This window comes from Paramisgurnus dabryanus, chromosome 16 (genome assembly GCF_030506205.2).
Source record: "Paramisgurnus dabryanus chromosome 16, PD_genome_1.1, whole genome shotgun sequence".
Lineage (NCBI taxonomy): Eukaryota > Metazoa > Chordata > Actinopteri > Cypriniformes > Cobitidae > Paramisgurnus > Paramisgurnus dabryanus.
In genome coordinates this window covers 29,183,438-29,197,062 of record NC_133352.1, presented here as the reverse complement: position 1 = coordinate 29,197,062, position 13,625 = coordinate 29,183,438, and the positions used below count along the sequence as shown (strand labels likewise).

General features: G+C 36.9%; 1 protein-coding gene across 1 annotated transcript; it reads left to right on the top strand.

Moving 5' to 3' along the window:
• The first annotated feature begins 1,539 nt into the window (after positions 1-1,539).
• On the top strand, positions 1,540-13,508 carry stx18 (syntaxin 18). The gene is made up of 11 exons (XM_065274484.2): positions 1,540-1,719; positions 7,771-7,838; positions 9,080-9,195; positions 9,294-9,371; positions 9,696-9,762; positions 10,679-10,743; positions 10,833-10,915; positions 12,031-12,089; positions 12,319-12,388; positions 12,464-12,544; positions 12,727-13,508. The coding sequence occupies exons 1-11, from the start codon at positions 1,579-1,581 to the stop codon at positions 12,817-12,819; spliced, it is 921 nt and encodes a 306-aa protein (XP_065130556.2). The 5' UTR covers positions 1,540-1,578; the 3' UTR covers positions 12,820-13,508.
• Positions 13,509-13,625: the final 117 nt, after the last annotated feature.

Sequence of the window (13,625 nt, the reverse complement as noted above, 5' to 3'; positions counted from 1 at the left end):
TACACAGCAGTGTGTGGGTTAAACCCCAGAGCACTTAATGCTCCATAGGAACCTTTAATAACCTGGGGTTAAAAGTAGCGTAAGCCCAAATGGAAAACTACAAGTGAATGTTAAAATGAAATACATACACCAGCATGACTCAGAAACATTCTCCATACAGCCAGTAACTTTGTTACGAGGTAGTCCAGTGAAAAAACAAAAATCGTTTATGGTGGACATTACTGAAAATGATGTGGGTGTATGAAGGCAGGTATATGAATGTATGATGACCGCTGGCGTCACAGAGGGGCGATTCAGAGGCCGATTGGAGGGCAGTAAAGTCTTAATTCAGTATCACTGTCAGGGGCGACGTCTCTACGGCTATTAGTTGTGTTTATTGAGAGTGACACATTGATGATGAAAGACATCAAAGCCTTGAATGCCACATTATAGAGGAATGTCAGAGGAAACCATGCAAGAAATCAAAGTTTGTATAAGGGTTAATTAGAGCAGATCCAGTTTCACTGAAAGGGCCGTTTGCTCTGAAATACACCAACGGTTGCCAGAATTCAGCTGGGAACAAACTCCATGTTCGGTTACGTGTTTTAATGTCATAGTAACACACAACATTTCCCTTATTTTATTCTTAACAGTTATATGTTGATGACAGCTCTAAATGATGACAATTCATGAACTGTGAATGTGTTCTGTGCGTCCCGCTGCAGTTGGTTTGTGAGACGCTAGTCATTTTGCCTTTAAATTTCTTACAGTTCCAACTTGCAGTTTAAATCGCACAGCTGCATGCGTGTCACGTCCATTTTCACTGCGTGTATCTTTCAATTTGTTTGGTCATGCTTTAAAGCACTTGAGGATTTTTAGACCAACTAACATTTTTTCAGTTGCTAGACTTTTGCAGACCACCATCCTCTTTATTGCAGAGCAGATCACATTCTGCTTAACATCTGTGCTCACAAAGACAAAAGATTATGTGGTATTAGATTCAAAGCTGTAATGTTTTTAGGACACTGACATCATTTGTGTAAAATGTGCCATGTTGATAATGAAGCTTTTAGGTTTCAGTTTTCAAATCATTCCTTCCTGGAGGTCTCAGGTCTTCTTTTGACGAACACATTTATATTGTGTTTCCTTTATGAGTTAAGAGTTTCCAGTCATGTTAGTTCATATCTCATCCACTGTAATTACAGCAATGAAAGATGTCACCAAGTATTTCCATGGCACTGAGGTGAAGCCTATGAAAGAACCTTCTCTTCTGCTGCAGTGCATGATGGGAAGGGCGTTGTTCTCTTCAGCACTAGACAGGATTTGGCAGCGCACACAAACAGGAAATGAGAAAAAATAATTTGCTGCTTTATATAAGCTGCTCCTTATATGTTTTAAACAATTTATGTAATTCCAACAACAGCAGGACTGTCATGCTTCAAAATATTCAATTCCACTCTGGAACCGAGCCTGTGCGCCTATCGAGCCCTCTCACACGCGCGCGCTTTACACTGAGCAAAGGCGTCACACGCGTGTGTAACCACGGTAACCAGCGTGTCCGTCGCAGGTATGTGACGTCAGAGCGGCGACGTGTCAGTCATGGCCGCTGATATTACATTATTATTCAAAGCGAGCGTAAAAACGGTGAAAACGCGCAATAAAGCGCTTGGACTGACAGAGACGAGCAGCGCGAAGAGACCGCGACAGAGAAACACATTCAGCTCTAAAGCTAAAGAAGTGGTGAGACGATCTGTTTTCACTTTAGAGTCTATTCACTGTAGTTTTAGTAGGATGTCATCATATTTTACCTCACAGTCACGAGATCGATGAGATTATGTTTTGTTTTAGCGTTAAAGGACAATGTCTGCGACAGAATAACTATTTACATGTGTAGATATAGTGTTCAGATCATTGTGTCATTACTGTTTGATAGTCCATCAGTGTTTGTGTTCTGTGGGATCGAACCCATGACCTTTGTGCTGCTAACAATTAAGCATTCATTCATTTATTCATTTCTTTACATCTCTGTGCTTGTATGCATCCCATTTTAGCCTAAATGTCTCTGTTGCGTGGCTCCCCACTATCAGAATACTTATAAATCTGTAATTATTATTGCCCACAGTGCATTTAACTTCAGATGTCCATGTTTCTTATTTCATGTTAGTTTTCATTGCACATCTCTGCTGTTTATTGCCAGAAATTTGTTTTTTCTAAACTGCAATGCATTACTGTATCACTTTTAATCAAAATTTAATAGTTAACTGAGTTACTATGAATATGTATTAATGTAGCAGAAAAGCTATTAAAAGTGGGAGTCAGCAATACCTCATTAGGTTTTTGGTAGATATCACATGCTTATTGACATGATAACTGATCATACTGTACACAAATAACTATATGTGAGATGTGTATACTTCAGCACAAAGCTTAAAACGAATCTCACAAATTTATACCTTGATGATTTCTATGCAAAGCTTTTAATCATGTTTCTGTCTTTTGATATTTAATTGAAGAATATGCTCATGCAACATCTCAAAGTAGTATTATAGAGACAGGAGCGGTTCTCTTTCAAAGATTTCTTTTTAATGTCTACTATATCTCTCATAGCTCAGATACAGAGATAAAAGAGTAGAACAGCAGGCATGAGACAAAGTGATGTTAGTAAAAAAATTGAGTTTATTTAATAATCTTGGTTGTGTTTCAGTGCTCAGTGAGTCTGACTTTCAACATGTTTTATACCAGCAGACAGTGGAAAATCCTGCTTCACGGTGTAACTTTGACTTTATTAAAACCATTTAGATGCATGGAGAGATTTGGAAACGGCATAAAATTATTTCTTCTTTATACGCCATTCCAGCATCTATGACTATATTCATGGCGAGAACTGGTTATTCCATACACAAGTTTATTCACACAAGTTAATCCAGACACAGATTGGGGGAGGGACAATTTGGCATTTCCAGTTTTCCTAACTTGCATGTTTTTGGCCTGTGGGAGGAAACCGGAGTAATCCCACGCTGACACAGGGAGATCCAATATTAGATTAAATAAAAATACTGAAAATAATGTAGAATAGAATTATGTGTAGAATGAAATGAATATATAATAACTGATACATTTATAACAGTTAGACACAAATAATAAGTATAAGACCATGTGAAATACAGCACAGATTTAGTATACAGATCAAAAGTTTGGAAAAAAATGTTGTAATGTCTTAAAGGGGTGGTTTCCCTGGCAGGGTTTATCCTAGTCCCAGACTGAAATGCATGTTCGAGCTTTCTTCATTTAAAAACATCTTGCACTGACATCTGAATATCATTGTCATTGTTTTGTCTCAAGATGCACACCAGTATTGGTTTTTTTGTAAGCCATGTTTGTAAAAACTCCTAATATAGCTAAGTCCTGAATCCACCCCAAAATCTTTCCTTAATATCTAACATTTTATTATTGTTATTTGTTTAAAATTGATTGCATACACTAAATATCGAAGCATTCAATGAGAGCCCAGAATAAATGTGAAATATTTTTTTTAAATGCATCTCGCTCAGCTTCTTGATAAATGCAAAAGTATAATTTAGCAAATTCTAGGCAAAGGGTGAGAACAGTTTTGATTTATTTTGGATGCTTTTAGTCACAAAATAATTGCTGTAGTTACATTTTTTATATTTGATAGTTTTGATTAGCTTTGGACTAAACTATCAAATATAAAAAATTGGAAATAAGGAATGAGTTTCAGTCATCTCACGGATCGCTGAGATGGTTGGTGATTATTCAAATGAAAAATTTAGGGCTGGAAAAAGATTAATCGCGATTAATAGCATACAAAATAAAAGTTATTTTTTGCATAATATATGTGTGTGTACTGTGTGTATTTATTGTGTATATTTAACCACACACACATATATTCATGTCAGATTTTTTACATTTATATATCAATTTTTCTAATTTATATATAATATAGAATATATAAAAATATAAATAAATATATATACACATGTAAATGTTTCTTAAATACATACATGAATGTGTGTGTATTTATATGTACATAATAATTACACATAGCACACACTCATTTATTATTCCAAAAATCACTTTTATTTTGTATGCGATTAATCGCGATTAATCTTTTCCCAGCCCTAGAAAAATTATAATTCTAAATGAAAATTCTTGAATACAATTCAATAATTATGTTAGTTAAAATGATGCTGTAAATGATAATGTGTCAGGCGAAACACAGACACAGCACAGAACTGGACTGCACATTGTGTTTACGGTGCTTTGGTTCCCATTGTTTGTTGCGCACACATTCTTGAGACTAGACTTCTCTGAGGCTGTAACAGTTTGTTGGCTGTATTACTCTTGTACAGTGCAATAAAAACCTTTATGTTGTGGATGGATACGATCTGATATGTTTGATCTCAGCAGCCCTGTTTTGATTCTGTAAACATGCAGCAATAACATGTTCATTCAGCTTTTAAGTGTTTCTCTCAGAAAGTCGATCCGCTGGAGGCCGTGATTAGAGGTGGAAGATCAAAACAAGTCAATATTAAATTAGTTCACCAGTACCAGCGTAGAGACTGGGACTCAGGTCCTAATGCCCAGCAGATGTGCTCTCTTCCCCACCACACTTCATGAGACAGATAGAAAATGAAGAAGGAAAATAAACAATGTCAAATGTGTCTGGATGCTTTCTGCTCCAGGCTAAGAGAGCGCTGGAGAATTTGATGGACTAATGGAAACTGAGTCAGTCACGGGCCCGGAGCACAACGTCTGTCTGATGTCTGTAAAGTTAAACTCTCAGCAGTGTCGAAAATTGTGCCATCGCTGCTGATAGGGTTGCAAAATGTAGGAATTTTTTCAAGGCTGGAAACTTTCCATGGGAATATATAGGAATATGTTATGGATAAGTATCAGGATTCTTAAAAATTTGTATTACCTTGCATTTATTTTTTGTTTATGTTTGTATATGATTTAGTAAATATAAATTTCCAAAGAATTCCCATAAATTCATTTAAATACTGTTTCTAAATTGGAATATTTCTGAAATTCCCCAGATTAAGTTCCTATGGAAAGTTTCCGGCAGGTGGGAGAATGATTTCTGCTGTGGCAGGTGCGCTTTATTCGTTTATTATCCGCAACAGCTTGACTGCATCCAAAACCGCCTACTTCCATACTTTTTAGTAGACGAAAGCAGTAGGCAAGGCGAGTAGTATGTCCGAATTCATAGCATTCGAAAAACAGTAGGCAGAAATTACCCAGATGACCTACTACTTCCGGCAAGATCCAGAAGTGTTCATTCGATGGACATTCCAGTTAGGCCCTGTACCAAATGGCGCATGTGGACTTTCGGTCTCGTGGCCTTAAATTGCGTATGCTTGCTTAGTCTATGAGTCCGTAGGGTGTCCCATCTGTCATTTTTACGCTTCGAAGTGTGCTCATCAGCGCCCCCTTGATGCGCTCTTCAGCAGCAGGCTTCGCGCACTTTACCAACCCAGAAGTTCTTGCGAAAGAGCAATCAGACGACAGAAGGGAGGAGTTCACACTGACGGGCAACTTCTCTTCCTATTTCCAGCGTGACACTCGAGTCTGTCCCAAAATACGACTCCGGTGCACCCACGTGGACTCGCATCAAGGGTCTCTAAAGTCTGCACTACATGATGTCATCAAAGTGTAGACTCAAGGAGGAACACCACAAGTGTGCCATTTGAGACAGGGCCTTACTTTTTGCTTTGATGACGTATGTCACATTATGTATTAACATGGCTGATGTATTTATACTACAGAGAACCTACTGTTCTAAGGGTCGATGAGTAGGTACTTCATCTAGTACCTGTCACAGTATGCCATTTCGGACGCAGCCCTTCATTGCCTTGTTTTCTCGATAAAGTAGTACACGCAATACACCCACAAGTATGAACCTAGCATCCTCTGATACACCAAGCATCTAAACACAACAAACTTGTAATCATGACTTCAGAAGTGGAAATCATCAAATTTCCGATAGCATGTGAATGCAGCTAAAGTCTCAAACAAATTTGTATCATCTGCTAGACAGATCTTTGGTGTGTACAGGTCTGTCTTCCTCAAGACCAAAACTCCTCAAGAAGTCTGACAGATGTAACATTTTCTTGGCAACCAAAAGTTCTTCTCATCTTAAAATTTCATTCATTGAGGACATTTTATCTCATGTTTATGACATCACTAACTTCAGAATATTATTTGAACACGTTAAGATGATCATTGCAGGAGTGTACACCAAAGTCCAGGCACAAATGGACTTAACATGTGTTTTACATCAGAAACGCGTTCTGTGGATCACAACAAGGCAAACGTGTTTGTGAAGAAATAGAGCTCCTGTAGTCTTTAGGTCAATTTTTCTGTCATGCTAATCAAACATCCATATGCGTTTATTTAGTTCTGGAGAACAACTGCTCAATTTGATTCGCTGCAGTCTGCATTGACGACGAGGCGTTCAGGTGAAATTATTACCTGATGTATGACGATAGACAGCGCATGCGCTTTAAACTCCACGCAGTAATGATGTTTAGAGACGCGTTTCCATGTTGCATTTGTGTTGTTTGCTTCAATCAGCTCGCAGTTGATTTTCAGAAAACTCTTTTGTAAACAGTGAATCGCTTTAATCAGCTCCGCAAATTTAACACAAACTCTTTGCCCTTTAAGGGTAAATTCTTTAAACGATGAGTGAATAAGCGAATTGTAAACATATTTAGGCCTGTTTGATTTGTATTCGTTTTACAGATGAATCATTCACAATGGCCGCGAGCGATTTGTTCTTCTCTGTTCATCTCTTAAGTTTTGTTCGGTTTGTCTGTTTATGTTCAGTTAAAAGACTACATTCACCTTTAATACTTGAGCTGCATAAGCGCTTGTCCGAGTGTTGGCTCATAAAGAGAGTATTGTACCGCGGTAACCGCTTCTCTATTCAGCAGAAACTAAACCGGTCAGAAAAACCCCAAACTGACCCAAGCCCCGTAACTGATGATCACTATCGAGTTTCTATGGCGACGTTCTCCAAGGGAAGAAGAACAGACGCGTGATTTCTGAAACCACGCACGCGCGTGTATGTGTGTGTGAGGTAAACGAAGGGTCTCTGATGTTGAGATTAAATGCAGCCAGGCAGACTGTCTCCTTTAGCCTCAAACACACACACACTTGTGCTGTGCTCATTGTTTAGGTATTAATTGCTCTTTAGGGTCTTAAATTACCAAAGCAATTGATCCCTATGACCTCATACAAGGCCTGCAGCAGGACCACTGTGGGAAACACGCACATACGCGCCCACAGCTCGCTGCTGCCCTCTGCTGTTAGGAGAGATCATTGTGAATCTTATGGTTTCCGATGTTTGTTTCATATTGTATTTATATGCAGAATTAATTTTTGTACATGCAGAATGATTCATGTTGACCTTACATATTTTAAAAAGAAATGTGCAACACAATAAAAGTCATTTTTTCTATTTATATTTGAATATATGAATCGTATAGCCAGTTAAGTGTTACATCCCTAGATGGGAGTAAATTACTGTACAAATTACATAAAAAGTTACATGTGTGTCTCCATGTGTGTTTCGAAATTAGTTAGAAAGGATGAGAATAACAAAAGAAATGAAAAGATACGGACCACAAATAACACAACCAATAAAGTCACACCAATAAAATAATGATTTATTGTTATAGTCTCAGTGTGATCTAAGAGCACATTGCTGATAATGTTATTCATTTTAATGGTTTTCCAGTGTTGATATGTAATTATTTTTTTCCGCTGTAGATTTCTAACATTTCAAAGCTTAAGGATTTTCTGCTCCAGCACAGGAAGGATTATGTCAACGCAGGGAGGTAAGTCATGAAATTGACACTTTATTTAACATAATTCTTAATCTTAGGGTTGCATAACGAGTAATCGCAATTTATCGTTTTGCAGAATAAAAGTTTTTGTTTATATCATGTGTACTCTGTATAATAACTATGTAAAAATAAATACACACACATGCATGTATAATTTAAAGAAAATAGATGTTTATATTAAAGGGGATATTTAACAAGACTTTTTTTAAAGATGTAAAATAAATCTTTGGTGTCCCCAGAGTACATAAAATATTTTAGCATGCATTTTAGTAAAGTTTTAGCTCAAAATACCATATAGATAATATATTTTAACATGTTAATATTGACACTTTGTGGGTGTGCGCAATAATGTGACGTTTTTGGGTGTGGCCCTTTAAAGGGGACATATCACGAAAATTTGACTGTTTCCATGTTTAAGTGGTATAATTGGGTCCCCAGCACTTCTATCAACCCAGAAAATGTGATAAAGATTAAACCAGTAACTTAGTTTTGGTAAACCATTCTCTGCAAGCATGTGGAAAAATATGTCATTGAATTTGGCTCCCCCTGTGATGTCAGAAGGGGATAATACCCCCCCCCCCAATCTGCACTATCCAACCACGACACTGGAATTTAGTACAGAGATCAGCTCATTTGCATTTTAAAGGACACACCCAAGACAGCACATTTTTGCTCACACCTACAAAGTGGGAATTTTAACATGCTATAATAAATTATCTATATGGTATCTTGAGCTAATACTTCACATATGGGGACACCAAAGATTTATTTTACGTTTTAACAAAGTCTTGTGAAATGTCCCCTTTAAATGCAAATGTGCCGATAAAATGCAAACACTGATCACCATGATGGTTGTTTGTTGAAATTGAAACTCAGTTGTCCTGTCAATTATTTTCTATCAAAACCGTTACTCTCTGTGGAGAACTGTATCTAAAAGCTTATTGAAGCTATAAACTAAATTAAACTGGTTTGACTTCTTTAAATATACTGTATATACAATATCTGTTGTATATTAAATATAGCTTCAACTAACCCACTGCAAACCCAAACTGCAGTGTTGTTGTTACATTCAGAAGTTTTAATGTTTGTAAAGATTATTTTTCTTTATTAATATTTTTCTTACTATTTGTGTTTCTCTGACAGATCGTGTTTGTGGATGTTTTTTTATTATGAACTTACAGTGAACAATATAAACAGTAACCTTATAATGAGAGATGTTTGTGTGTTGACAGTTTAATGTCCTCAGATGTGTCTCGCATGACAGACGGCGAGAGAGATCAAATCGATCAAGATGCTCAAATCTTCATGAGAACCTGCGCAGATGCCATCAGCCAGCTGCGATCTGAAAGTATACATCACACACATACATGCAGAGATCAGATATTTACTCATTGTCATCTAATCACCTAAATTCACATTCTTTAAATTGTGTGTGATTTTTTTTAGCGGATAGACAGGTGGTCTCATCGCAGGTGAAGGATCATCGTGCAGCTGTGCTGGATCTAATAGACGTTTATCTCAAAGGTGAACACACACACACTGTCCTGTGTACACCTGAAATATCTGATTGCAGTTTTAACATTGAAACTTACTGACATATTAAATCATAATTGTATTAATATTATAACATTTTGATATTTGTCATGAGGAGGATTAGGACGTTTATCCTGAGTGTCTGATTTTCTACATATCTAACAATAAAAATGACTTGATGGTTTACATGTGATATGATGATCCACTCCTGTGACCTCTTGCGATCAGATTTTAAAGGTTTGATTTCATCACTACATCCAGAGTCACTGAGTCAGCATAAATCTATTGACCCTTTATATATGTTTGTGTGTGCAGGTGTATGTAAACTGTATTCTGAGCAGAGAGCAGTACGTGTGAAAAGAGTTGTGGACAAAAAGAGACTGTAAGTACATCAAGGACTGCAACTATCAATTTTAAAATTGAAATCAAAGGAACTAGCAAGTTTATGATTTTAAAAAACATTCATTGGTGATGACTGTCTGCCACAGTGGAAATAAGAGATGTGATTGGTTTTCTGTCACTAGCTACGTTTCCATTGCAGATTTGCGCAAAACTTAAGCTTTATTTTCTAAATGTCGAAAAAAGATGTTTCTATTAACCGGTGATATGCGACTGAAACTTATTTTTCCTCTGGCGAGAAGTCATTTCAAACATCATGCTGACTGATGTTGGTAGGTTTACTAATATCACATCCACCGCACTAGACATTATTTTTTAACCGAAGGAGACAAAAGAGTACTATCCTAACATTAATGCCAAGGAAAGCCCCTTATTCTTTTGAGCGGCAATGTATAGGTGTTTCTTAAAGGTAATAGTCATTATTTTAAATCAAAATAGATGTAGGTGTGTTATCCAAACTAAAATAATTGGCAAGGAAAGTCTTTTATACCATGGAGCAGACACATACTGAGGTGTTTCTGGCAGGTTTTCGTTCATACCACATCATCTTTAAATAACAATTATATGACTAACACACATCAGGTGACCTGGAAATGCGAATAAACTGCGAAATACACCTTTTCCGAGTTTTTGCAAAATTAACATGTTTCAATTGGCCGTATTTTCAGTTCGCAATGTCAATTTTTGAATTTAAAGGGTAATGGAAAAGCAGCTACTGATTGGCTCTCAGGCTCTTTGTCAAACAGGAAATACGAATCCATGTAATTGATGTGTTGCTGTTTTGTTTAAAATTATTTTCTTAACTGCACAAGGTTTTCTTGAACACTTTGACTGTTTTTGTGAGTTTTGAAGGGTCTGACCGCACATCTCATGTACTCGGCTGTTGGATGTGTTTACAGGTCCAGACTAGAACCCGAGCTGCTCGGTAAAGAGAAACAGCAAAGTGATGTGGAGGAGAGCAATGGTTAGACAAACACGCACACACACTCATGAATCTCCATCCATCTCAGGTTCTGTATCACAGGTGTGTGTGTGCCCGTTTGTGTGTTGCAGAAAAGGCAGTCTCAGACAGTAATGTTGACCTTTGGGAGGACAGCAGAGTGGAGGATGACCTCTCACCAGAAGAAATACAGATGGTACACCCACACACAGTTTGCCTTTATATCCAGGGTTCCCACGGTTCATGAAATTTCTGGAATATCATGGAATTTTAAAAGGTCTATTTCAGACACAGGGATGACATATTTTTGAAGGCCAACCTGGAAGTTTGTGGGACAAACATACTTAAAAATGAAGGTGCTTTAAAGGTTTTTCACAGCAATCCCATAAAACATGTACCGGTATGTCAAATACAAGGACCGCTGCACATTTGAATCCGGCCCGTGCAAAAAATAACTTTGGTGTCCCCAGAGTACGCATTTGAGGTGCTAGCACAAAATACCACACAGATAATTTATTATAACATGTTAATATTGCCACTTTGTAGGTGTGTGCAATAAAATGCAAATGAGCTGATCTCTGCACTACATGGCAGTGTCGTGGTTGGATAGTGCAGATTAAGGGGCGGTATTATCCTCTTTTGACATCACAAGGGGGATGAATTTCAATGACCTATGTTTGCAGAGAATGGTTTACCAAAACTAAGTTACTAGGTCTGACTTTTTCACATTTTCTGGGTTCATAGAAGCACTAGGGACCCAATTATAGCACATAAACATGGAAAAAGTCGGATTTTCAAGATGAACTTGAACACATTCATAAATAAAACAATTAAACCTTGTTAGCAACCGTCCATTTAAAGACACTTTAAAGCTATAAAAAGTCACAAGTGGGGTATTACTGGTGTGTTTTATGTCATAGAGTAAAACGTGAAAATATCTTCAGCTTATGTTAACCCAAAATCTTGAGTTATAGCAAAACCACATAAAATAAAAACATTGCCTACAAAAATATGTCATCCCTGTGGTACTCATTTTAATCCCTTCCCGCTCACAAAGTCAAATGCAGTCACCTGTATCTGTTAACTAAAGCAAACAAAACAGAAAACTGTACGTTTTAAAGATATTTTTCCATAAATCCTAGGTCAAGGAAATTCAGCTTTTTAGTCATAAAAAGTCATTTGACATCTGGCTTAGAGTGGGAATCTGTCTCTAGACACGTCTCTATTAGGGTTAGAGGATAGAAAATATTAACTTGATATGAAATCAATGCAAGTCTATGAGAAACATAACTGTGCATGTGTTTGGGTTAGTTTGAGCAGGAGAATCAGAGGCTGGTCGGGGAGATGAACAGTCTGTTAGATGAAGTCAGGTGAGATTAGACACACACTTTTTTTTTACATTTGTTAAATTGTTATTGTTTGTATGCAACATGCATTTATTAACACAAACTATACCAACAGCCCTGCTGAATGCTTTTGATCGTCTTTAATGCTGTAAACTGTTGAGTTACTTTCAGATAATGGACGTATATGAGGTAACTCTAGGACACAATACGGATCCATAATAATTGTGTGTGTGTGTGTGTGTGTGTGTTACAGGCACATTGAGGGAAAGGTTGTGGAAATCTCCCGTCTGCAGGAGATCTTCGCTGAGAAAGTCCTCCACCAGGTCAGACATCATCACATACACTCAGTAAAACACTTAAAGCTAATATGAGATTTCACATGATCGGGTGTTTTGTAGGAGACTGAGATCGACAACATCCATCAGCTGGTTGTTGGTGCAACAGAAAATGTGAAGGAAGGAAATGAAGATATTAGAGAGGTAAGAATATACCTGAAATACTGCAGATATGATTGTTTGTGTTTCTCTATAATATGATTAAGATGTCTATATTAATAAGTAGAGTAGATTGGTACTTTATTGATACTCCAGGGAACTCTCACTCAGTCCATGATGTTCACATCTGTGTGTGTGTGTGTGTGTGTGTGTGTGTGTGTTTTCAGGCTATGAAAAACAACGCTGGCTTCCGTGTATGGATTATTTTCTTCCTGGTCATGTGCTCTTTCTCACTGCTTTTCCTCGATTGGTATGGCTAAAGGACCAATTCAGCTATAACGCATGTGTGTGCTTGCGGTCAGTAATGCATCTGTGTTAAGAGATGTTCATGTTATTCAGACAGACTGCAGCTCCCTCTAGTGGAGCACAATGTGTACAGAACATTGAAATATCATGAGTGTCAAACATGTACAGTTAAATCATATTCAATAAACACTCAATGAAGTACTTTTACTGTTTTTCTGCAGTGATTGTATAATAATATAAAACACACACTGAATAAAAACTTTCGATTAGTTGATATATTGATAGAAGTGACTGACAACCTTAAAGGGATAGTTCACCTCATAATGAAAATTCTGTCATCATTTACTCACTCTCATGTTGTTACAAACCTGTATAATTTTCTTTGTGCTGATGAACATGAAGGAGGATATTTTGAGGAATATTTTGTAAACAAACCGATCTTGAGCCCCATTGACTTCTATAGTAGGAAAAAAGAATACTATGGAAGTGAATGGGGCTCATGAATGGTTTAGTTTTAAACATTCCTCCAAATATCTTCCTTCATGTTTGTAAAAACAAAGAAATTTATACAGGTTTGTAATCTTATTTTTGGGTGAATTATCCCTTTAAACAATCTACAAAATTGTTTTATTATTTATATTAAAAATGTAATTGTTGCAAAAGTTAACCTTGGCCTGTATTAAATAAAATTATGGGACCTTCATCAGGTAATTTTCTTATCTCACTCAGTTGACTGATATATTGTAGTGTTGTGTAATGGTCACATGGCATGCAAATTAAACAAATAAAAATATATTTATTGTTAGTAAGTGTACAGTAT